General features: G+C 34.0%; 1 protein-coding gene across 1 annotated transcript in view; it reads right to left on the bottom strand.

Annotated features, from left to right (window-relative positions):
- Copg2 (COPI coat complex subunit gamma 2) overlaps positions 1–27,371 on the bottom strand; it is a 114,361-nt gene that overhangs the window by 62,045 nt on the left and 24,945 nt on the right. Inside the window, exons 7-10 of the mRNA XM_047560101.1 lie at positions 25,618–25,710; positions 24,498–24,584; positions 23,174–23,331; positions 364–497 (exon numbers count right to left, since the gene is read on the bottom strand). Coding sequence (XP_047416057.1) covers positions 364–497; positions 23,174–23,331; positions 24,498–24,584; positions 25,618–25,710 — 472 coding nt within the window. The remainder of the gene's footprint in view (positions 1–363; positions 498–23,173; positions 23,332–24,497; positions 24,585–25,617; positions 25,711–27,371) is intronic.

Here is a 27,371-nt window from a genome sequence, read left to right as displayed (position 1 = left end):
AGGACTTGGATTCAATCCACAGCAATACACACACCACACACACACACACACACACACACACACACACACACACACACACACGCAGGTAGTTATGGAAGTAAATGGGCTTTCTAAACATTAAGGAAAACTTGAAGATATTAAGGTTATCTGTCTTCTAAGTAAAATTCTCTCAAAAGTTTTATATGGAGAAACAAACTTTAAAAAAGTAATAAAGAACAACGCAAATAAGTTACACATATGCTATCAAAATGCAAAGGCTATATATAGTTAAGGTTCAAAAATCATTCTTAACACCTATTCTGCAGAATATCAAACTTAAGATTTTAAGAACATAAAAAGTCAGTGATCAAATACATAACTAACCTGAGACAGCAGGTGCCAACTCTCTTGCAGTACAGTTAGGAAGATGGATGATAGCAGAAGCAGCTTCATAAATAACCATTTCATGTTTATTTCTCAAGCAGCTCTCAATAAAATCAAAGAGTGGACTTTCGTGGCTGCCAATAAATATATATATATATATACATATATATATGTGTCATTATTTGGATATCAAATAGACAATAAACATAGTGGTAAAAGCACAGATAGACTGAATCTACACTTCTGGAGTGGTGGATGAAGGACCTCTGAAAATTCACTTCTCCAAAAAACAATGACAAAAAAATTTATCAAAACCAACATTTTCAAAACTCTAGCAACCAAACACTTGGAATAATCCTTTGAGCATTAATTTAAAAAACAAAAAACAAAAAACAAAAACAAAAAAAACAAAACAAAACAAAACAAAAAAAAAAACAGCTGAATCTTGGTTTAGAATGATGAGTGTGTTTTAACTTACCCTACTCCGGATTTTCATTCCCACCTTTCCGGTTTCATTGTAGCCCTGGAAACAAGTAGCCTCTGAACCACAGAAGCTATGAAAACCAGAAGCCTAACAAAGTTGATCTAACAACAGAAAATCAATTCGTGTTATATGCCACATTAATACTATAAAAGATGAAAACCACACAGCTTAGTTTTTGATAAAAAAAAAAATTATGAGTCATACAAAATAACAGTGAAATATGGTCCATACATTGGGGAAAAAAGCCATCAACAGAAATTACTCCTGAGGAAGCCCAGAAGTTGGACTTGCCAGGCAAAGCTTTAAGTCAGTCAGTTCAAATATGTTCAAGAAACTAAAGGAAACCATGTCAAAAGAATTAAAGGGAAGTATAATAATGATACCTCTCTACAGAAAGACCATCATCAAAAAGATACAAATGATTTCTTTAAAGAAACAAATTAAAAATTTTAGATTTAGAAAGTACAATGACTGGAATGAAAACATTTACTAGGGAGGTTCAATAGCACTGGCAGATGAAAGAACCAGCAAGCTTGATAAACTGAGATAAACCAGTGTGGCGGGGAACACGGGAAGGAAAATGACAGATTTGAAGACCTGTGTATCATGAACAAGGGTACCAACTCTGCATTACAGGAATCCAAGAAAGTGAGAGACAAAGAGGCAAAAGAATATTCAAAGAAATGATGACTGAAAACCTCCCAAAGCTGATTCAAAGACTGAGATAATTCACTGCTTTACAAAAAATATAAGAAGAATACTTTAGACTAAAAAACTGATTTCTGACTGACACATTAGAAATGTGACTAATATAATATACTCTACAGATGTTTTCTCATTTCTCAACTACTTTAAAGGCCATAAAATTGTATAAAGTAATAATTACAACATGCTATTAGTGAATTTATAACATACAGAAGCATCATTAGTGATAACAGCAAATAAGAAGGAAAAAGGAATAGAAACTATATTGGAATAAAGATTCCATATTTTACTAGATTTAAACTAACATCAATCTGAGGTAACTGTGATAAATTAAAATACTTATTATTATCCCTACAACAATAATTAAAACTGGGTTGGGTTTGTGACTCAGTGGTAGAGTGCCTAGCAGTTGTGGGGTACTGGGTTCGATCCTCAGCACCACATTAAAAACAAAAAACTATTTTAAAAAAATAATCAAAATGAAAAAGTTAGAATATTGACAGGAATTGAAATGAAATGATACACTTATAAAGCAATTAAAGAGGATGCAAGAAGCAACAATAAAAAGGACAAGAGATTTACAGAGAACCAAGAGCAAAATGGCAAGGATAAATCTAATGATATCCATAATTATATTACCATGAATGGTCTAAAACATCCAAAAGATAGAGACCATCAGACAATTTAAAAAAGTAAGATCCTCCTGTGTAAGATATATACATTTTACATTTAAAGTTACAAGTAGAATGAAAGTAAGAAATGCAAAAAAGATATGGCATGCAAACAATAACCATGCGAGATCAGGAATAGCTATATTAATTTCAGACAAAATAGAATTTAACAAAAATATTGAGACAAAAAGAGACATTTTACAATGATAAAGAGGTCATTGTATGAGGAAGGGTATAACAAGGATAAACATACAATAGAACCTCAAAAAAAATACACTAAATAAACCTGACAATAAGAAGATAATCATTTAATAATAATAGCTGGAGTTGTCTATAGCTACCGAGTAACTGACTGAAAAACTAGGCAGAAAATTTATCGAGGATACAAATGATCTGAAGAACACAACCAACTCAACCTGATCACATAAAACAATCAATTTGCTGGGCAAGGTGGGGCATGCCTGTAATCCCAGTGGTTCAGGAGGTTGAGGCAGGAGGATCAGGAATTCAAGGCTAGCCTCAGCAACTTATCGAGGTCCTAAGCAATTCAGTGAGATCCTGTCTCTAAATAACGTATTTTTAAGAAGAGCTGGGGATGTGGCTCAGTGGTTAAGGGTCCCTGGGTTCAATCCTTGGTACAAAACAAAACAAAATAAAACCCCAATAAACAAAAAATCCACAATCAATCCAATGACTATAAAACACATCTCCTTTTCAAGTGCATATGGACCCTTGCCAAGGATAGATTAGATGCCAGGTCATAAAACAAGACTCAACACATAAGGACAGAAATCATACAAAAAACAAAGAGACACAAATTTGGTTATCTGAAAAGATCAACAAAACTGACAAAGCTTCATCCAGACTAACCAAGAAAAAAAAGACAAAAAGACACAAATTACCAAAATCAAGAATGAAAGGAGACTATCACTAACTGATCCAAAAGAAATTTTTAAAAATCATGAGAAAATTTTATGAACAACTGTATGTCAAAAATTAGGTAACCTAGATGAAAGAGACAAATTCCTAGAAACACCTAACTACTAAAACTGACTCAAGAAGAAATAGCCTAAATAACTTATACTGAGTCAATTATTTTTTAAAAAATCATTCCTCTGCTGGGTATGGTGGCACACATCTGTAATCTCAGGGGCTTGGGAGTCTGAGGCAGGAATATCACAAGTTCAAAGTCAGCCTCAACAACTGAGTAAGGCCCTAAGCAAATTAGTAAGACACTGACTCAATATAAAAAGTGAAAAAAAAAAAAAAGAAAAAGAAAAAGAAAAAAAAAGGGCTGGCAATGTGGCTCAGTAGTAAGCACCCTTGGGTTCAATCCGTGGTACTACCCCAGCAAAAATCACCCCTGTCAGGCAAGATGGCATATCCCTCTAACTCCAGTGACTTGGGAGGCTGAGGCAGGAGAATTACAAGTTCGAGACCAGCCCAGGAAACTTACACTTTAAAAAAAAAAAAAGAAAAGAAAAAAGGGAGGGTTGGAAGTGTACCTGGGTGGTAGAATGCACCTAGATTCAATCCCCAGTACAACACACACACACAAACACACACACAAAACCCACCCCTCAAAGAAAAACAAATCTAGATGGCTTCACTGGTTAGTTCTATCAAATATTTAAATAATAATACCAATTCTTCACAAAAGAAATAAGGGAACACTCACAACTCAACTAACTATATGATATCGGTATGACAAAAATTCACAAAAAAAACCAACTACAAACAATATTCCTTTCAACATAGACAAAAACGTTTTTAACAAAATATCAGTAAATGGAATCCAGTAATAAACATAAAAATTATACATCATAGTTAAGTTGTATTAATCACAGGGATACAAAGTTGGTTTAACATTAGAAAAACAATTAATGTAATATGGTACAGTAATATAAAGGACGAAAACTATAATCATCTTAATATATACAGAAACAAGAACTAAAAAAATCTAACACCAATTCATTATTAAAAAAAAAAAATTCCCATAAACTAGAATTAAAGGCATATCCTCAACTGAATAAAGGATATTTTCAGAAAATCCACACTTAACATCATGCTTAATGCATTTCTAAGATCAGGGACAAGACAAGGGTGTCTGCTTTCATCACTTCTACTTAGCACTTCTACTCATCACTTCTACTTAGTTAAAGGCCTGAGCCAGTGCGGTGTGGCACAAAAAGAAATTAAAGGCATCCAATTTGGAAAATAGGTAAAACTGTCTTTTTTCACAGATGGCATGGTCCTATACACAGAAAATTCCCAGGAATACACATAAACATATCATGCATACCTGGAACTAATAAAGGAACATAGCAAAATTGCAGTATACAAAATCAACAAGTAAAAATCAACTGTATTTCTACATATTGGTAACAAAAATTTCAAAATGAAACTAATAAAATAGTTCCATTCACAATAGCATAAGAATAAAATATTTAAAATTAATTTTAAAAAACATAAGACTTTTATGCTGCACAATGCAAAATCCTTCTGAGAAATCTAAATGAAGGACTAGTCATGGACTGAAAACTTCTTTATTACCAAGATGGCCACTCTCACATTCATTTATTTAAAATACAGCTACTGGTTTGCTTGTTTGTTTTCAGTGTAATTCTTATCAAAATGCGAGTAGACTTTTTCTTGTAGAAATTCAAAACTACTCCTAAAATTTACGTGAATATGCGAAGGACCAAGAGTATTCAAAACGATTTTGAAAAACTTTTATTTCCTAACTTTGAAACTTACTATAAAGCTTCAGTAACCATCATAGTATAGTACTGGCATGAGAATAGATATTTAGATCAACTGAACATAACTGGGAGTTTTAATACATTCATGATCTGCTAATTTTCAAAAAAGATGCCTAGATAATTCAAAAGGTTTTCACCAAGTGGTGCTGGAAAAAATGGATATTCATATCTTTTAAAAATGAACTTAAGACTATTAATTCATCATACACAAAAATTAACTCAAAATGGACTACAGTCCCAAATGCAAAAATGAAACTATTTGACTTCTAGAATAATGCTTGGGAAGTCTTTGCAACCTTGACTTGGGCAGAGTTCTTGGATACAACATCAAAAGCACAATTCTTCAAAGGAAAAGTTGATAAAATGAACTTCATCAAAATTTAAAACATTTACACTTTAACAAGAAGTCACAAGGAAATGAAAGACATGCAACAGACTATGAAAAAATATCTGCTGCATTTTGTGAAGGAATTTTTTTGTCAAAATAAAGCAAGAGATTAGTCTGTGGTTTTCTTATGAAATTTCTGTCAGGCTTTGTTATCCAAGTTATTCAGATTATCATCTAGTTGACAAAAGATTTGTATCCAGAATATTTAAGGAAGTCTTTTAATTCAAACATTAAAAAATGGGTAAAAGATGTGAATAATTTTTCACTCAAAAACAAAAAGACCAGTTAATAAGAACCTGATGAAAAAATAATTACAAGCCATTAGGGAAATCAAAATAGTAACCAGAAAGAGACACTACTACAAAAGCAGGACAAGTTGGCACATGCCTGTAATTCCAAGAACGTGGGGAGGCTGAGGCAGGAGGACTGCATGTTCAAGGCCAGCTTTGATAACTCAGTGCAAACTTGTCTGGAGATAGGGTCCAAATATAAAAATGGGATAGGGACATAGCTCAGTAGTAGAGCACTACTGGGCTATTCAATCTCCAGTACCATCAAAAAGAGAGAAAGAGAAAGACCATTCATTACACACCCACTTAAATGGCTAAAAAAAATAACAACACAACAACAAAACATCAGACAATATCACCTGTTGGTGAAGATGTAGAAAACTAAAGTTCTCATACACAATGTAAAATGCCAGGGCTACTTTTTCTTAAAAGTTAAACACACCAAAAAAAAAAAAAGTTAAACACAGCATATAAACCAATTCTTCCATTTATAGGAATCTTCCAAGAGAATCAAAAAATATACGTCCACACAAAGATTTGTATGTGATTCTTCATAGCAATGTTATACTTAATAGACAGAAAAGGAAACAATCCAAATGTCCCATCAATTGATGAACAAATAAACAAAAACTGGTCTACCCATACCACAAAATATTATTTAGTCATAAAAAGGAATACAATAATGATGCAGGCTACAACAGTAAACCTCAAAAACAACATGCTAAAGAAAGAAGTTCATATGAAGAAGTTAACATGAAAGATGCGTATGTATGATTCTAATATCTACATTTTATTTATCTGTTCTATCTAGACATGTTTAGATAAGCAAATTTATAAAAACAAAAGGCAGCTCAGTGGTTGCACTTTAATAGCAATTTATAAATTAAATATAATTCCAACATTTAAAAATTATCCTGTTACAAATTCTGCTACATTTAAAAATATTACTTAAGAAACTATCAGAAGCCAGGCATGTGGTATAGAAGTCAGGCCTGTAATCCCAGTGGCTTGTGAGGCTAAGGCAGGAGGATTGAAAGTTCAAGACCAGCCTCTGCAACTTAGGGAGACCCTAAGCAATTTAGCAAGACCCTGCCTCAAAATAAAATCCAAAAAGGTCTGGAGATATGGTTCAGTGGTTAATTGAACTTGGTCAATTCCTAATACCAAAAAAAAAAAAAAAAAAGAAAAAGAAAGAAAGAAAGAAAAAAGAAACTATCAGAGGGCCCTTACTCCCAATAGGCCTAATGTGCTTTCCAATATCCAGTTGGTTATTGTCACTATAAAAATCATTTTGCTACCATTCTGTGAAAAAGAACATATAATACCTGTTTTTAAATTAAAAGTTTAATTAGCAAGTAGTATTTATCTTTGAATTTTTAAGTTTAAATTTACCTTTTAAAACTGGAGACAGTACTCCTTGACAATCATCCCCAGTGGCCGTCCCTATATGCCTGGTTCCTAATGATAACCACTAGAATCCGAGTTTATAATTTATCTTCCAAGATCTTTGAAAATAAAATTTATACCCACACATACACAGGGAGAAACAATATTCAGGGTTTTTTTTTCCTTTATAGAAATGGTGTTCAGCTACACATTTACTTTATTGTGTGTTTTCCATAAAGCAACATTTAAAAAATACAGAACCATATATATATATATATGGTTATAAATTCAATTACATATGTAATCGATTTCTCATTAAATGTTTATTAACATTCTATAACTAGGCTTTTTATTCAATATTTTATTGGACAAATGTTAAAGAATCGCTTAATATTTTGACATTATAAATAATACCAGAAGTGACTTTCTATTTGTCTCCTTGTGCATATGTACAATTGTTCCTCTGTAGTGGATTCTTAAAGAAAAACCAGTGGATCACAGGCAATGTATGTACTTTTTAACAGACACAGCCAAATCACCAAAAAAAGTATTTGTACCAATTTATGCTCTCAGCAAGGTGGTATTAGAATACCCACATTCTACTCAATACTCTACAAAATATTTAAAATTTTGCCAATTTGATGGGTAAAAAAACAGACTATTGTTTTAATTTGCATTTCTCTATAGTACCTTATAGTAAGATGATGCTTTTTAAATATGTTTATTGCAAGTGTGTTTCCTTATCTGAAGGTACCTGTTAATAATCTTTGTCCAATTTTTCTATTTGGTTATTTTTTCTCATAATATGCAGGAATTCTTTAGATACTTGGATACTTTCTTCCATGAATAGTAGATATATGTGTAGCAAATATTTTCTTCCAGTCCATTTTAATCTAACTCTGAGATTTTTTTTTTAATCATAAAAGAAGTTAACTTTTTGTTGTGGTAAAACATCAATATTTTTCAATATTTTTGTCTACCAAAAGGTGGCAGAGTACTTTTCTTATGTTTAGCCTTAATTGATTGAAAAATTTGGGGTTGTTTATTTAGGTTTTTACTCCACCTACAATCTATTCTTATGAAGATAGAGATTTAAATTCCTCGGGGTATCAACACATTAGAAAATTATATGAACAGATTAAGGTTAAACTATATTAACAGATTAAACAAAAGAAATCATTTGATCTTCTCCATAACTGCAGGAAAAGCATTTGACAAAATTAAAATTCTATTAGTCATAAAAATTCCACACTCTAGGAAAAATAAGCACTTCCTTACTTTGATGATGAATATTTTAATAGAATACACCCATATAGCAAACATCATATTTAGTGCTAAAACACTGAAATTATTACTTTTGAGAGTAGAAATGAAATGTAGATGCCACTATTATTTTATACTATAGGTCCTAGCCAATTCAATAAGAGATGGGGGAAGCACACTCAGCAGCATATGCCTGTAATCAATCCCAGCAACTCAGGAGGCTGAGACAAGAGGATGGCAAGTTCGAGACCAGCCTCACCAACTTAGCAAGACCCTGTCTCAAAATAAAAAATTTTAAAAAGGACTGGGGATGTAGCTCAGTGGCAAAGAACCCCTGGGTTCAATTCTCAGTACCAAAAATTGAAAAATAAAAAAAATTTAAAATGGGGAAGAGAGAGAGGGAGGGAGAAAATTATGGGAGAAAAACCAAAACTGTCACTTTTTAAATGTCATCTATAAAAACACAGTGTGTGCCAAAATAACATTTTAGCCAACAATGGACCATGTACATGATGAACTGTATATACAATGCATAATACAGATCCAAGAGACTACATCTTGTAGTATCACAGACATCTAAGTTTAGGTAAGTACAGTGTTGTTCATGCAACAACAGTTCCCCAATGACACATTTCTCAGAATATACGCCCATCATTAAGCAATGGATGACTGTACACAAAAGTCCAAAAGAACTGACAAAAGGAATTATGAGTATCAACAAGTTAGTTTAACATGTGACAGGGTTACTTTATCCAAGTCATCTGCTGCCCCCTCACATCATAAAAGGAGTTCGCTTCCTATTAACTCTCCATCACAAGATTCCTCAAAAGACTAGAAATAAAACCACCATGTGACACAGCTATACCACTCCTCAGTATTTATCCAAAAGAATTAGTCAGCATGCTATAATGATACATGTGTACCCATGTTTACAGCTGCACAATTCACAATAGCCAAGCTACGGACCCAGCCTAAGTACTCATCAGTAAATGAATGGATAAAGAAGATAGGGTATGTACACGCAATGGAGCTTTATTCAGTCATAAAGAAGAATAAAATTATGGCATTTGCAGGAAATGGACGGAGCTTGAGAGCATTATGTTAAGAGAAATAAGCCAGACTCATAAAGTCCAGGGTCGTATGTTTTCTTTTATATGTGGAAGCTAAAGGGAAAAAAGAGAAGAAAAGAGAGAGATCTCATGAAAACAGAAGTGAGACTAATAAACTAGAGAAAGAGGACCAGGGGTACAAGGACTGGATGGAAAGGGGAGGGACTGGGGAATGAAACTGACCAAACTATGTTATGTGCATGTACAAAAACATAACAAATTCTGCTTTGTATAATAATGATGCACCAATTAAACCAATTAAAAAATTCCAGCCCTTAAGTATGCCAGGAGGGGCTACTGCTTCTCAAAATTTATATTGGGCTGTTAAAATAGAACTGAAGTCAAAGTTCTGCCATATTTTGTTGCTACTGCATCTCACCCTGATCACAACAGCAAGTAACTGAAACTTCAATAGTTAATGCAGTTTAAAAGTCTCAAAACCCAAGGGTCTTAATCCTTCTGTCAAGGTGTGAAAACTGCCTTGCTAGGCCTCTGGAAAGTGACTCAGAATGAACAGGCAACAGAGGGACCAGAGCATCCTGGCGTTATTCCATTCTCTTATCAGTTTCCTTCAATGAAATGCTACTCTAATAGGTTCTATATAAATTCTGCTTGGCCAGTTGTGCTTAACTGCACAAAAATTGTCACAGAAAACTGGAATCAGGTTTGGTTTTCACTGTGATTTTATGAAAGTGAATTAAAGGATCAGAGATGAAAGATTCATTTTGGTTGGGTGCAGTGGCACATGCCTAAAATCCATGCTACTCAGGAAACAAAGCAAGAGAATTGTGAGATCAAAGTCAGCATTGGAAACTTTGTGAGACCTCATTTAATATAAATAAGTAAATAAATAAATAAATGCTGGGAATGTACCTACCTCAGTAGTAGAATAACCCTGAAGAAAAAAAATAATAAAGAAAGAAAAAAAGAACAAAAGAATCATTTTGGCAGCATACTCAGTCACTGGAATGCTTGGTCACTGCCTCCCTGTGGAAAATAGCCCTAAATTATCAATGAATGAAAAATCTAGAGTTAAAATGTCCATATTAGAACTCCTTGGTTGTTACTAATGGCTTTGGTAGGAGTCTCCCAAAAAGAACAAACTCTCTGATTGAAAGAATAAACAATATGTGATAAAATTATACAGACAAACACAGAAATAGGGATGCAAAACAAAAGTTGAAAAACTTTTACAGATTAAGTGAGGAGAATGTCTCTAGCATGTATCTATGTGATTATGATAAAGCAGTATATTGTTGGTTCAGGAACAGAAATAGCAGCAGAAAATGTGAGCCCAGAAACAGATCAATGCATGTACAACTCACATATGGACACCTGATTTACGACAAAGCAGCAGTGGATACAGACACATATTTCAAAAAGTGGCTCTGAAAACACTGAATATTCATGGTGGGGGGAATGAAATTAAACTACTATTTTATATCATATCCAAAACAATTCCAGGTAGACTATAGATCTAAAACATGATAACTGAAACCATAATTCCTAAAGAAAATAAATACAAAGGCTGTATCTGTGAACTTGGGCTAAGAAAGGGTTTTTTGAGCAAGGCAGCAAAAACATAATTCCCACAGTAAAAGATCACTAAATCTGATTTTCTTAAATTTAAGAAGTTCTATTCATCAAAAGACACCAGAAGAGAGAACAGACAAGCTAAAATATAGGAAAAGTTTCTACAATATACAGATCCAACAAAGGACTCACATCTATAATACATAAAGAACTCCTAGATATCAAAGCATACAACCCAATAAACAACTAGGGAAAACTCAAACAGGTATTTCAGTAAAAGAATATTCAAATGAATAATAAACACAGAAAGAGGTTGTCAAAATAATTAGCAATTAAGAAATTATAAATTCAAACTACAATGATTAGATTAGGATGCCAAGATAATTCAATAGAAAACAGTCTTTCACAAAAGATGCTAAGACAACTAGATTATCCACCTGCAAAAAAAGTGAAGTTGAAAAAATAATCATCTCAAAATGAATACATAAAATTCTTAGAAGAAAACAAATCTTGGTGACTTTGGATTAGGCACTGGTTTCTTAGATATAACACTGCAAGCACAAGCAATAAAAGAAAAAAATTATAAATTAAACTTGATGCAAAGTTAAAACTTCCAAACATTAAACAACACTATCAAGAAAGTGAAAAAACACCAGGCACGGTGGCGCATGCCTGTAATTCCAGCAGCTGGGGAGGCTGAGGCAGGAGGACTGGAAGTGCAAAGCTAGCCTAAGCCACTCAGTGAAACCCTGACTCTAAATAAAATACAAAATAGGGCTGGGGATGGGGATGTAGCTCAGTGGTTGAGTGCCCCTGAGTTCAATCCCCAGTACCCCCAAAAAAAAAGTGAAGAGACAGTCCAAGGAATATTCAAGGAATATAGGAGAAAACATTTTTAAATCATATATCTAATAAGTGTATTATACCAAAAATACATAAAGAGCTGTTATAATTCAACAATAAGACAAAAAAAACTTAAGTTTTTAATGGGCAAAAATTTTGAAAAGATATTTCTCCAAAGAAGATATAAAAATGACCAATAAGCACATGAAAGGATGCTCAACATCATTAGCCTTTAAGGAAATGCTAACTGAAACCACAATTTGGTTCATACAACCTCTTCAAGCCTACATGGGTAGGTATAATTAAAAAAAAAAAAAAAAAAGATGTGTATGGTGAGGATATAGAAAAATTCAAACCCTTATACATTGCTGATAGGAACGTAAAGTGATGCAACCCTTTTGGAAAAGTCTGGTGGTTCCTCAGAAAGTTAAATGTAGAGTTACATTAAGATCCAGCAATTCTACTTCTAAAGTATGCACTTGTTTTAGTCAGCTTTCTCACTGCTGTGACTTAAAAGACCCGACCAGAACAACTTTGGAGGAGGGAAAGTTTATGTGAGGGTTCACAATTTCAGAGGTCTTAGTCCATAGAAGGCTAGCTCCATTTCTCAGGGTTCCATTTCTCAGGATGAACATCATGGCAAGAGAGGGTGGCAGAGGAAGCAGCTTACATCATCAGGAAGCAGAGAGGTCTCTACTCTCCAGATACAAAATATATACCCCAAAGTCAAGCCACTAATTCCCACCTCCTCCAGCCACACCCTAGCCCTTCAGTTATCACTCAGTTAATCCCTGTCAGGGGATTAATTCACTGATTGGGTTAAGACTCAGAAATCCAATCACTTCTCTGAACCATCTTGCATTGTCTCACATGTGAGTTTTTGGGGGACACCTTATATTCAAACCATAAAAGCACCCATAAGAACTGAAACCTCAAATGATCACACTGATAAGCAGATGATGACACATAATGGGGGGTGAGAGGGGGGCAAGAATGGAGGAAGGAAGGACTGTATAGAGGGATAAGAAGGGTGGGAGGGGAAGGGAAAAAATAACAGAATGAATCAAACAACATTACCCTATGTAAATTTATGATTACACATGTAATTTATGATTACTCCATGTACAAACAGGGAAACAACATGTATCTCATTTGTTTACAATTAAAAATTGAAACCTAAGTTCACATAAAAAATTATACACGCTATTCAACAGCAGCATTGTTCATAACAATAAAAATGTGGATAGAATCCAAATGTCCCCCAAATGCTTGAATGGATAAATAAAATATGCTATGTATCCACAAAATGTAATGTAACATAAAAAATGAAATATTCATTCTTCCACAACAAAGATGCACCCTGAAAACATTACATTACGTGAAGGAATACAGAAACAAAGGTCATGTATTATATAGACTCCATTTATAAGTCCAGAATAGGCAAATCCATACATATTTTTATAAAAAACAGGAAACAGGGAGGTCAGAATGAAGAGACTATTAATGGGGTGGGGTTTCTTTCTGGAATAAAGAAAATGTTCCAGAATTAGTAGTGATGGTGATATAATTTTGTGAATAACAAAAGCACTGAACTGTATTGTATGCTTTAAAAATGTGAGTTTTATGGTTTCTGAGTTATAGCTCAATAAAAAAATTCAAGATACTTCTGAGATTAGAAAAAAAATAAATTTTACAAATATCATATCTTGGCCTCAGGAAATCTCACACTGCGAGCTAGAATGTAAACTGATACAATCACTTTGGAAAAACAAAGTCTGGCATTACCTATAAAGTGAAGAGATGCATATCATCTGATGACCTAGCACTCCCATACCTAGAGAAATGCATGCTTACATATATGGAGATAAGCTATGGTAATTGCTATGGCCTGAATATGTTCCCTAAATGTTCAAGTATTAGAAATTTAACCCCCAAATTCAGGTGTTTAATGGTACTTGGAGTGGGGTGTTTTTGGAGGTAATTAGATTACATGAGGTCATGAGAATGGGCCCTATGAAGGCAAGAGTGAAGGCAATATGAAGAGGAACCAGGTATCTATAGCAGCTTATTTGATCTGTATCATCATGTGATGCTCTCCACCATGTTAGGAGAAGACCCTCACCAAATGCTGAGTAGATGCTAGCAGTATGCTCTTGACTAGAGTCTTGGTCTTCAGAATTGAGTCAAATAAATGCCTATTGTTTATACATTTCTGGGTCTCAGATTGAGATGTTCATTTACTTATGATGGGGGTATGTCCTAATAAACCTGTTTTATTAATATTGCCACACTGTATTTCTTTGTACATATATACCCAATATATATTTGTAATATATTTATTATAAATGTTTCCTTGTTAACCAGGAAAAGATCAAAATTCAAAGTATATTTTATACTGCATGCACACTGCTTTTGTACTGTCATAAAGTTGAAAAATTCTAAGTCAAAGTATCATTAAGTCCATAAGGGGTAAAAAGCTAAAGCAAAGAAACAACTACCTTAAAAGTCAAGGTGATACAATAGCTAGATTGTGGAACCAAACTAGATGCCCTTCAACAGATGAATGAATAATGAAACTGTGGTATATATACACAATTGAATATTATTCAGTAATAAAGAATAATATTGTAGCATTTCCAAATAAATGGATGGAATTGGAGAATATTATGCTAAGTGAAATAAGCCCAATCCCAGAAAAACAAAGGCCGAATGTTTTCCCTGATAAGTGGATGATGATATATAATGGGGGTGGAGGGGCAGGGAAGAATGGAGGAACTTTATGTATAAGGAAATGGGGGGGGTATGAAAAATCGTGGAATGAGACAGACATCATTATCCTATGTACACGTGTGATTACACAAATGGTATGAATCTGCATCGTGTACAACCACAGAAATGAAATGATGTACCCATTTGTGTACAATGAATCAAAATACAATCTGTAAAACTTAAAAAAATAATAATAATTTTTTAAAAAAAAGTAAAGGTGATGGTTTCTCCTAGAGGTAAATAGTTGTGATGAAGTGAAATACATAAAGCATTTCAGGGATTTCAGGAATCCTAGAAATGTGCCAAAATCAGACAGTAATGATCACAATGTGTGTAATCATTATACAAGTTTTTCATAGCAATTTTATACATATAATGCACAAAAAAACGTAAGCTTTATGTATTTTTCTATATGTACATTTTCTTTCTCAATTTAAAAAATTAAAGAACACTGCATATTCTCTATTGGATACAGGGTTCTAGATTAGTTTTGTGATCAGTGATGTACAGATTAACTATTTTTTCTATGTACCAGGCAATTTCTGAGAGATGTGTTAAAGTCTCCTAGGAAGAGATGTAGAGGAATAAATTTCCTATATTTCTTTATGATTTTGCTTTACATATTTTGAAACTATATAAAATTTATACAAGTTCATTCATGTTATACTGTTTTTTAGACTACTCTGTCAAAATCAAAATCTCACTTTGTTATTTTTAATGCTGTATACTCTGATTCTTATTCTGGTTTATTAATATTGCTATACTGTTTCTTTGTGCCTATGTACCTAATATATATTTGTGAATATTTATTATAAATGTTGCCTTGTCATTTTGTTTAGGAGTGTATTTGTAAAGGCATAATTGATTTCCTGTTTTATTTATTCAATCTGAGACTGTTTTCATAAGTAAATCCACTTATATCTATTACAACAAATAATATATTGTATGTGCTAGTCAGACCCCCAAGATGCTCCCACAAATCTCAAGTACTGAATAGTCAAATTCTTATGTAGTCTCCTCCCACATTATAATAAGGTTGCCCAAGGTGATCAAGAATACATGAAAGGTGATGGCATGTCACTTTTGAAATCTGGTCATAAAACACTGCAGCTTCCATGTCAGGTTCTCTCTCAATTCACTTGTTTTGGGAGAAATCAGTTGCCATACTACTTGGGAGACTGAGATACCCTATAGTGTCCCACTAAAAAGGGAAATTGAAGCATCTGGCCAACAAGGCAGGGAGAAACTGAGGACTGCCAACAACTACGTGAGTGAAATTTGAAGCAAATCTTCCAGTCCCAGATGACTGCAACCCTGGCCAACTCAACTGCAAACTCAAGGGGAACCAGGAGCCAGTCCCAGACAGCTAAGCCCTTCCCAGATTCCTGACCACAGCAACTGTGAGACAATAAATATTTATTATAAGCAGCCAGTTTGAGGCCAATTTGCCACACAGAGAGAGATACCTAATACGTTTATAATTTCTACCCAATTTATTTTGGTTTTGGTTTACATGGCTTTAGTTATTTTTTCTCCTTAACAATCCTTAATCATATTTTCTTTGTTCTATTTTTTTTTTTTTAGCATTTTGAAAGGTTTACATTCAATTTATACTAATTACTGTTATAGTTTAAATGTGTCCCCCAAAACTCATGTGTCAGAAACTTCATTCTCAGGGCAACAGTGTTGAGAGGTGGAACTTTTAAGAGGTGACTGGTTCATGGGGGCACTGCTCTCCTGAATGGGTTAAGGCTGTTATCACACGAGTGGTCTCAATGTAAAAGGAGAGAGTTTTGCCACTTTCTCCCTGCTTCTTTCATGCCTGAGTGTGGTCTTTCATGTGTTACAGTTCAAAGGCCCTAACCAGATGCTAGTGCCATGCTCTTGGTCATTCCTGTCTCCAGAACTGTGAGCCAAATCTACCTCTACCATTTATAATTTACTCTGTCGTAGCAGCAGAAAATGAAGTAAGCAATAAATAACTGATATATTTTTCTGACAAAGTTTAATATTAATCATTATAATAATTGCTTCCCCCCCAAAAAACAACAAAAACAAACATGGTATACTTTTACTTCCATCTAATACCACCATCTACAACATTATTTATCATGTTGCCATCCTCTAGAACTTTAGACCCTACTTTTCAATTTAAAAAAATTTTTTTTTATTTATTTTATTTACTTATTTGTATGTGGTGTTGAGAATCAAACCCAGTGTCTCACATGTTAGGCAAGCACTGTACCACTGAGCAATGACCCCAGCTCCTATTATTCAATTTTTAAAAGCTAAAAACTAATCTGTATAAAATTACCAACATTTATACTAATTCCATTGCACAGTATTACTTCTTTAAATCTTACTATTGCCTTCTGAGTATCTATTTCTCCACGCTGGAATAAATCTGTTCTTATAAAGTGATTGGTAAACTATTTAAGATAAACCTGTGTGTCTGAAAATATCTTTCAGATTCATAGTTGATTAACAGTTTGGCTGTTCTGGGTTGCCAGTTATTTTCTCACATTGCTCTACTGCTTTCTTGCATCCAAAGCAGCTGAGAAAACTCTGAAGTAACTATGGGTCAATATCTTTATTTCCATATAACTTCTAGAATTTTCTCCTAACCCTTGATGTTGAAAAAAAAAAATCAGTGTGCAAATGTGCTCGCTTATCTTTGTCCTTCACTTTACTCAGATGTTTTTGTTTTTCAATCTTAAATCTTTCTACAAGTCCAAGAAATTATTGGCCATTTAAAAAATTTAACCTTGTACTAAAATTACATCAAAAAATCAAAGTTTTTAAGGACTGAATGTCTATGTCCTCCTAAACTTATAAGTTGACGCACCAAACCCTGATGTGGTTACATTTGGAGTCTTCAAGAAAATAATTAAAGTTAAATGAGGCAGGACCCCAAGTGCACAGGATTAGTGTCCTTATAGGACAAGACACCAGAGAGGGCACTTGTGCACTTTCTCTTCCTCTTTCTGTCCCTGGGTCTTTCCCTAGACAAATACATTAAGGGAAGGTCATGTGAGCATACCATGAGAAGGCAGCCATCTACAATCCAAGGGAAGATCCCTCACCACCAGACATCAAACCCACTGGCACCATGATCTACTTAAGAAAATAAAATTCTGTCATGTAAGCCACCTAGTTTGTGGTATTTTGTTATGGCAGTCCAAGAATATAGTAACCAAACTTGAAAACAGTTTCCAGTGATTCTTGCTTCCTGCTATTTGTTGCCTTAATAAAGCTGGACTTCTATTCACAATAAATATGGCAGAAATGATGACGCATGGCTCCAAGACAAGCTCAGAAAAAACTCATTCTCTTATCACTGCTCTGGGGAAAGCCAGTCACAATGTTGTGAAGACATTCAAGAAACCTTATGGAGGGAGAGGTCCACATAACAAGGAATAGGGATATCCTGTCAACAGTCTGCATCAAGATACTAGCAAGCACCTTGGAAGCAGATCTTCTAGCCTCCATTAAGCCTTCAGATGACTGCAGCCCTGGTCAACATGTTGATTGCAACCTTGACTGAAAGACCACAAACAAGAACAATTCAACTAAGATACTCCCAAATCTCCGACCCACAGAAACGGTATAGAAAAGAAATGTTTATTGTTCTTTAATATGGTAAGTTGTGGAGTAATTTGTTATGTAACCATAAATAATAGAATGTTCAAATTATAAGTGAATTATTATAAACCTGACAAGAAATTAAATATTTCAAGCACTCCAGAATTTACCTCACAAGTACTACCTTGATCCTACCTCAAAACAAAACAAAACAAAAAAATCACAATCCTTATTTATTTATTTATTTTATGATTCTGGGGATCGAACCCAGAGAGTCACATATGCTACGCAAGAGCTCTACCTGACGCACACCCTCAGCTCTATCCTTACTTCCAGTACAAATTAGTTTGTATTTACTAAACCTGAAATTAACATAAATACAGAATGTATTCTTTTGGGTATAACTTCTTGGAGAAATTTATCCACAGGGTTGTCTTTAACAGTAATTATTCATTTCTACTGTTGCATACTAATACCATATTTTTTTATTCTAGCACTGATGGAAATCTGGACTGTTTCCATCTGGGCATTATTATGAATAAACTGTCCTATAAACCTTCTCTGGTATTTGTAAGAAACTGATTGGGATTTTGTTTGGGAAGGAGTTCATGGAATCCATGGGTCAATTTAGGAAGATGTAACATCTTTGTAATACTGAATATTCTGGTTTAAGAACATGAAATATACTTCCATTTATTCAGGTCATACTTCAAATAATATTTTATAATTTTCTGTATAGATGTACACAATTTTCAGTAGAGTTATTCCTAAGGATTTGGTTGCAATATGGTACTATCTTTCCAAAATTTTATGGATTTATTGGCTGCTAGAATAAGAAACAAACTGATTCTGGATACTGATCCTGTTACCCAGTAACCTTCATAAATTCATGTTTTAATTTTTTAATTACAATAGATAATGTAGATTATCTTGCATTTATATATATATGATCAGGTTGTCTACAAATAAAGAGTGGTACATCCTCCTTTCAAATCTTCAGGTATTTTATTTTCCCTTTACTTATTGAACTAAAGAGAACTCCTAGTAAAATGCTACTAAAAAAAAAAATAGCAGGTATCCTTATCTCATTCATAATTTCAAGGGAAAAATCTTTAAGAGTTCACCAATAAATATAAAGTTCACAGGAGATTTTTTTGGTACACCTGTCAACATAATGATGTTCCCTTCCAGTCCTGGTTTGTAAGATTTTTAATCACAAATTGGCATGGCCTGGAATGGAATTATCAATCTTTTTTTTTTTTTGTACCCCTTAAAACATTAAGATATTTCTCCTTCATTCTTTAAGTGAGGCATAGTTGCATTGAATTTGGACTGTTAGAAAAACCTTATATTCCTAAAATAAGCCCACACTGGGAAATAGTCATTATTTCTTCAATATCTTCTGGATCCCAATTACATATATGTTAGGGTACTTGAAATTATCTCACAATTCTTTAAGGCTCTCTTTATTTTCTTTATAATCTGTTGTCTCTCTGTTCTTCAAATTAATTTCTTTCTATTGCTCTATCTTCATTAATTCTAGTATATTCACTCTTTTATCAGTCTTCTCTAATTTACTATTAAGTTCATGAAGCAAATTATTCATTCCAATTACTGTACTTATGAAGGCAGTACAACTGCTCTCGAGAAAATGTCAATGCCTTCAACCCTAGAACTGGTGAATAAGTTACATCATAACATGGCAAAGGAATTCTGCAGATATAATTAAGGTTAAGCAACTGATTATCCAGATGGGTGCAATCTATCAAATGAGTTCTTTAGAACAGAGATGTGGTAAAAGAAGAAGAGGAGGTATGGCAGGAGGGTAAGTCTGTGAGATTCAAAGTACAGACTCAACACACCATTGCTGGCTCTAAGATAAATGAGTCAACACACAAGGGATTGAAGAAAGGCCTTCAGTTGTTCATTCAAAGTATGAGGAATGCAGGGATCTTTTTTTTTATTCTATTTTTTTTTATTTCTTTATTCTACACAAATGGTGTACAACTTTTCATTTTTCTGGTTGTACACAATGTAGAGTCACACCACTTGTGTAATCATACATGTACATAGGGTACTGATGTTTGAAGGAATGGGGGCATCCTCAGGGGCAGAGAATGATCCCTGGCTGAAAGGCAATAAGGAACAGGAACCTACAACCTAAAACCATTAAGAAATCAATTTGGTCAACAACTTAAAAGAGACTGGAAATGAGATTCTTACCCAAAGTCTCTAGTAACAGGCACACTGCCAACACCTTGACTTTAGCCCCATGAGAGCTGTGTCAGACTTCTAATCTCCAAAACTGTGAGGTAGTACATGGATGTTGTAAGCATTTGTGGGAATTTGTTATGGCAGCAATAAAAAAACTAAACCAGATTCTGGTACGTGTAAATAGAATGCTACTGTTAACAAATATATAAAAATTATGGAAATGCCTTTGGAATTAGGCAGTGAGTGGAAGCTAAAAGAATTTTGAGAAGCATAATAGACAAAGCCTAAACTGCTTTGAACAGATTGTTATTAGAAATCTGATCTTTAAGACAACTGGTGGTGACTCACAGACTGTTCACAGAAACCTGAACTTGAAGGACACTTATAGTGGCCTGAGCCCTTCTGAGGGCTCAGAAGGAAGTAAGGAACATGTTATTGTAAAATGGAGTAAGGTGGATCCTTGTTATGTACTGGGGTCAGAAAGCTTAGTGAATTTGTGTCCTGAAGTTATCTGGAAAACAGACCTTATAAGCGATGAAGTTGACATTATATGAGGTAATTTCCGAAAATGAAAGTGTGCCCTCATATCATCTTGCTGCATACGATAAAATGTGAACAGTCAAATGCCACCTATAGACAGCAGTTCTGGCCTATTCTAAGAACTCCACCATACCTGTGATGTTCCCTTCCTGACTGCCTCCAATATGGATTTGGGGACTTGCCTAGCCAGTCCCAAAACTGTATTCACCAACTTATATAATAAATCTCTTCATGTATTTATATGTCCTGAGTCTGTTTCTCTGGTTGAATCCTAACTTTTAAGCTCTAGAATTTTTATTTAAAAAAATTTTTTTTAGTTATAGATGGACACAATGCCTTTATTTTATTCATTTATTTTTATGTGGTGCTGAGGATTGATCCCAGCGCCTCACACGTGCTAGGCAAGTGCTCCACCACTGAGCCACAATCCCAGTCCCTCTATTTTTTTTTTTAAGTTTCCATTTCCCTTACTCATTTAAGACAACTATTTCCCTTTAGTCTTAGACAAATTGATATAATAGATAAATTTTTTATCTGCTAATTCCAATATCCAGGTCATATCAAAGTCAAGTTTTTTTGATTACCTTTTCTCTTGACTACTACTGATTACATTTCCCAAATTCTTTGCACTCTAGTAATTTTTCACTATATATTAGCCACGGTGAATGGTAAAGTGCAAAGATTCTAAAACATGATACTGAGATAGAACTTCAAACTTCATATTCTCCACAATGAACTACAACTGAATTCTCCACTTAATGCTTTTATCTTAACAATTCCTGCTTTATGCCAGGCCTCCTAACTTCTTCCCCTGTACAAGCACAATTTAGTGGTCAGCCAATGAGTTTTTTCAGAGTTTAAATGAATTCTGAAATTCATTCCTTTGTGGCTCCCTCCTTTTCAGAATTTTTACTCTATGTTTTCAGTTACTCTTCTAATCTCAGGTTGTGCTCTGACTCGGTTCAGTAAATACTGTAGCTTTTTGCCATCTCATACCCAGGAATTGTGGAATGATAGCAGAAGAACAGCCATAAATAAACTTCACCCAGAAGAGTTTTTGTCTTTTAGGCATCAACTGCCCTTGTCTTTTATGCATCAACTGTTACCTCCTTTTCACTAGTACTTTCAAATACTTGTGGGTTTTCTTCAGTTGGTGGAGGCATATTTCTATACTAATGATATAATCATTTTTTGCAGAAGGATTAATCTGACCAAGTTACACCACCACACCAGAAGCAGGAAGCTCAAATGAATATTTTTAAATATTCTATTTTATCTCCCCTATTAGCTTTATCTATCTATTTATTTATTTATTTATTTGCTTGCTTGCTTGCTTGCTTGCAGTACTTGGGATTAAACTTAGGTGTGCTCTACTACTGAGCTAGATCCCCAGTTCTTTTTTATTTTTTATTTTGAGATAGAGTGAGTCTCACCAGGTTACCCAGGCTGTCCTTGAACTTGAAATCCCCTGCCTCAACCTCCCAAGTCACTGGGAATACAGGTGTGTACCACTATACCCAGCCTCTGTTAACATTTAAGGCTTTTTAATGATTACAATATTTATCCTCACAAGATTATAATATTCACCATACTGTAATGTAGTTAAGTATAAATTAAGCCATAACCCTTTTGCACTGGGGAAGCAGGTTTTTTTTACTCCCTAGATTCACCACCAGCTTACTATACCACAAATGATTTCTCTCCTTTTCCTGTCCTTTTCCCCAGGCTTCAACAGACTACTAAGAAAAACTTGAAGAATGATCTTGAGCAAATTGTTAATTCAGTACTTCAACATTTTCTTTTATTAAAATAAAGCCTACCTGATTCTCTTTTTTTTTTTTTTTTTTTAGTTGTAAATGGATACAATACCTTTATTTTATTTAGTTATTTTTAGTAGTGCTGTGGATCATACCTGGTGCCTTACATGTGCAAGGCAAGCACTCTACCACTGAGCTACAACCCTAGCCCCCTAAAATGATTCTTAAAGTCTTTCCAACTTTCATATTTGTTTGTATATCCTATAATCTATAAGTACTTTTGTTCAATAGGTTATTAGTATATTATTAGCAATTGTAGTCTATTAAGTATACATACAAAAGCTATATTAAAGTAAAAAAAATTGTGTTACTTAGAATCCTCTAATTTTTTAATTTGGAAACGATCAAACTTATCTGTAAAATCAGCACTGCCATGAGATACTCATAAAAGACAAACTCTAAGGTGTATTACTTTGCAAATAGAAAATAACTTAGGTTTACATGAAGAACTTACCCGTCCTCGGCTTCTTTTAGTAAGCGACTAGCAATTCTGATCAGCATACAGTAAGCAAACTGTGATTTAAGACCAGATTTAGTAAACTTATTTAACATCTTGGAAACAGCAAGACGATCATTCTTTCTAAGGTGATACAGGACTCCCAGTGCATGGTACTAAAGAACAAAAAAAAGAATATAGCATGCAGATTAGATGGAAGACAAAACACTTCACATGAAAACAATCACATGGAACTAGATAAAAGATTTTTAGTGAAAGGATACCCAAGTCAAATGTACATAAATAGAATATCTTTTTCATACTGAACTAAACATAAGCAAGACTAAAAGAACTGAAGAGGTTCTAAATAACCCTAGAAATTTTAAGTTCAGACTGAACGAGTATGAAGGAAGTGACATACAACCTGAAGACAGCTCTGACAGGTCAACACTGGCCCATACATCTTCAGATCCAAGGCTTTACCAATGTAACAAGTCTCTTTTCATTTATTTTCATTTTCATTTATTTATTTATGTTACCTAGGCTGATCTCAACTTCTTGGGCTCAACTCCTGCCTCAGCCTCTTGAGTGCCAGACTATAGGCATGCACCACTATGCCTGGCTATAGGACTCTTTTAATGGCTTTCAATTAATCTTGTACCACCTTAGGAGGTACAAGATTAATCTCCTAAAGTAAGCTGAAGAAGCATTATTATCAAGACACTTTATATAAAAACACAAAAATGAAATTTCAGAGAGCGTATGTCCCTAGAGAAAATTGCTTCTCCCTTTTCTTATGATTAAATATGCTAACACAAGATGCTATAAACATTGAAATGGCATAAATATCTTCTCAAATACACATGGACTATTTTATATAAAACAACTAGTTAAGAATTTAATCCTGTTCTTTTTAATACAAAATAGCTTAATAAATACCATGGGATCTTTTTGACAAAATGATTTCTAAATTTCATAAAGTAAAAAAGTTGTTTATTATTTTTTAAATGTCTATAATCAAGGCTTGAGAAATATGGGACTGAATATCTTCTACTCAAATTATTTTTAAAATAAGACTGTAATGCACTGTGAAGTAGACTGACATTTCGATCTACTACAGAATATAAGATTAGTTCCCAAACATTGCTACAGGAGGTCATCTAGCTTCCACTTGAAAGGCCAATGGCATTAATTATAATTACTGAGACACTTACTTGAGAATATGCACTAGTAGACTGCTTAATATGCCAAAGAATTTGCCTTTAATTAATGCTAGAGAATCAATACATTGCCCTTTAATAAAGTTGATCCTGAGACATGCTAAATGATTAAATGATAGTACCTGGACCATAATATTGTCACTTGATGCAGCTTCTTGGGCTTCATTTATCCAGCGTTTAACCACATCATAGCTTATCTTCATCATATGCTAAATACAGGGGGAAAATGAGAATAGATAATGCATGATCACTAGAAGCACGAATTCATTTTCTTGCAAAATTACTAACAAATTTCACAAAAGACAGAAAACTTTGTAGCTGTGTAAGTTACTTAAGTCTCTATTTCTAAAGCAATAAGCCAAAATATTTTCTTCAACACCCCTTTGCAAAGGTAAATACACGTAAGCTGGAAGGGGTGTGTAAAAGGAAGTAATGAGAGGGGAAGAAAAGGAAGGGAATGGATAGTCACAGAAAGTAGCTTATATAATGTTAACCTGTTTTACTTCCAAGAAACTTCCCTAGAAGAAAGGAACAGAGTACAGTGTAACCTCTGCTACAAAACCCAACCCATGACATTCCAGAATTTAGGAAGTCTTATGATTCAGCAGCCCTAATGCAGTCATACTTTGGTAACTGATTTTAATCAAACACAATGCAACAGATTTTAATGAATATAGTTTGTTTTGATGAAAAGGAGAAAGAAAAGCTATTATTAAAACAAAGAGGGCTGGGGATATAGCTCAGTTGGTAACGTGCTTGGCTCGCATGCACAAGGCCCTGGGTTCAATCCCCAGCAGCACAAAACAAACAAACAAACAAAAAAAAAAAAAAAAAAAAAAAGACCACCTCCTGAGAGGAAATTCAGATTTGGGACAGAAGACCTGGGATTGAAAAACATATGCAGACAAGGCACCTAGGAAAGCTAAGGCCCAAGAGGTAGTAGTGCAAGTCACAAAAGATTTTTAAAAGAGAATTCCCTCAGTTTCTCCCTGTCTCCTACTTCACCCTTACCCTCCCTCATCTTTATTATGTGCACAACTTCAGATTCACAAAACTTTTCAAACATGTTTCATGTTTTCATGTTTTTACTGGCTCCAGATAAAACACACTTGGATAAAGTAGCAGAGATGCATTGTGTACTTTTTCATCTGTTTCATTTATGAGAAAATCATAGTAATGCTTTGTTTTAGCAATGAGAAACTGTATCATACATAAGAATCAGGAAGATGTTTGCTCACTTACTAAGGAGGACACTAGTGCTGAACTGGACACACTGGAAACTTTATCCACTATGGCCTGTTTCATGTATCTTTCAATGGCTTGTAACATGGTTCCCTAATAATATTCAAAAAGAAAAAGCTGTTGAAGAAAAACACGTCATGCAAAATTACTACTTCAAAATAACTTACAAAAACCAGTCATATACTTGTTTCTATACAAATATCCAGATACCTTTAAATAATTATAATATAGTAATAATATTCCAGAGGACAAAACCCAAACAACCCAGTAGATGCTTTAAGAAAGAACGTTTAGCTAGGAATGGTGTGCACACCTGTAATTCCAGTAACTCAGGAGGCTGAAAAAGAGGATTGCAAGTCTGAGGCCAGACTCAACAAGATCCTGTCTCTAAATAATATATAAAAAGGTCTGGGGATGTAGCTCAGAGGTGAAGCACTACTGGGTTCAATCCCCAATATCCAAAAAAAAAAAAGAGAGAGAGAACATTTAAGATTATATGGAGGAAAGCATAACTGTTGAAAATGAAATAAACTGTCTTGAAATGGAGCATAAGCATTATTTGAATTATTTTTTCAAAGTGACTTATGTGCTTGTTCCAGGAAAGGAACACAGTTGAAATTTAGAATACAGGAATAAAGGGCCTACTCCAACTGTCGCTAATGATAAAATAATTCTATAAAGAGAAGTCAACAGAATAATTCTATAAAATAGAAGTCAACCTATAAAAAGCGATAGTATAAAGAAACTTCTATACGGGGACGGAGGCCAGTTTTGAAGTTCTGAAGATACTTCTATGTGAAGGACATATATTATATGTGAATCCCAGACAGTCCTATAAATTAAATGTAATCCTTCTTTATCTTAGACATGTAAGAAATTAAATGTGTGATATACTACTATATAAGATCTCAGTATGGAGCCTCGAAAAAAGTCCTTTTTAACCTTCACTGGGAAAAACCTTAGCAGTAGGAAGGTGGTGGCAGATAAAAATGAGTGAACCAAGATCAATATTCAGATAAAACAAGAGTTTTTTTGTTAGAACTGGCAAACACTAAAAACAAAAACAAGCACAATAAAATGAAAAGGGCAGTAAAAAAATTTAAACTGTTTATATTATTCCTTCTATAATTCAGATTTACCAAATTCATAATTTGATCAGGCTAAGCTTTAAAAATTGAGAAGGTTGCAAACACACACATAAGATATACCAAAGCATGAATTATAGTATACATGTTATTCAACTTGCTTGGCAATGCTGGCCTACCTTCATTTCAACCTTTCCTACTCAAGAGTTCCTAGAAAGGGATTACCTATCATACTTTATATAACCTAATCCCCCCAGAAACAATGGATTGAATCAAGGTTAATCACCTTCCTTGAACCCAAGTGGATACAAGTTACTGGCTTTACTAGGGGATAATCAGATTCTTTTAAATATTTGAACAAGGGGGCCTAAGTCTGGTAGACGACAGATCACCACAATAAATACCTGAGAAATCTTGCATCTGAGTTCCCTTAGAGCTTTCTATTTCTTACTCTGGTGACTGATTATAAGCCTCTAATTCTGAAACATCTGCATCCTATAATAAAGTTTTTTTATTTTTTGAATTAAATTTGAATGGGTTTTTGTTTCCTATAACCAATGTGCCTCTTATAGTTTAGATATGAGGGGGGATTCCCAAAAGTTCATGTGTAAGACAATGTAAGAATTTTCAGAGATGAAATGATTAAATCATGGGTTACAACCTAATAAG

The sequence above is a fragment of the Sciurus carolinensis genome, chromosome 8 (assembly GCF_902686445.1).
Source record: "Sciurus carolinensis chromosome 8, mSciCar1.2, whole genome shotgun sequence".
Classification (NCBI taxonomy): domain Eukaryota; kingdom Metazoa; phylum Chordata; class Mammalia; order Rodentia; family Sciuridae; genus Sciurus; species Sciurus carolinensis.
Note: the sequence above shows the minus strand (reverse complement) of the source record. Positions and strands in the feature narration are given on the sequence as shown.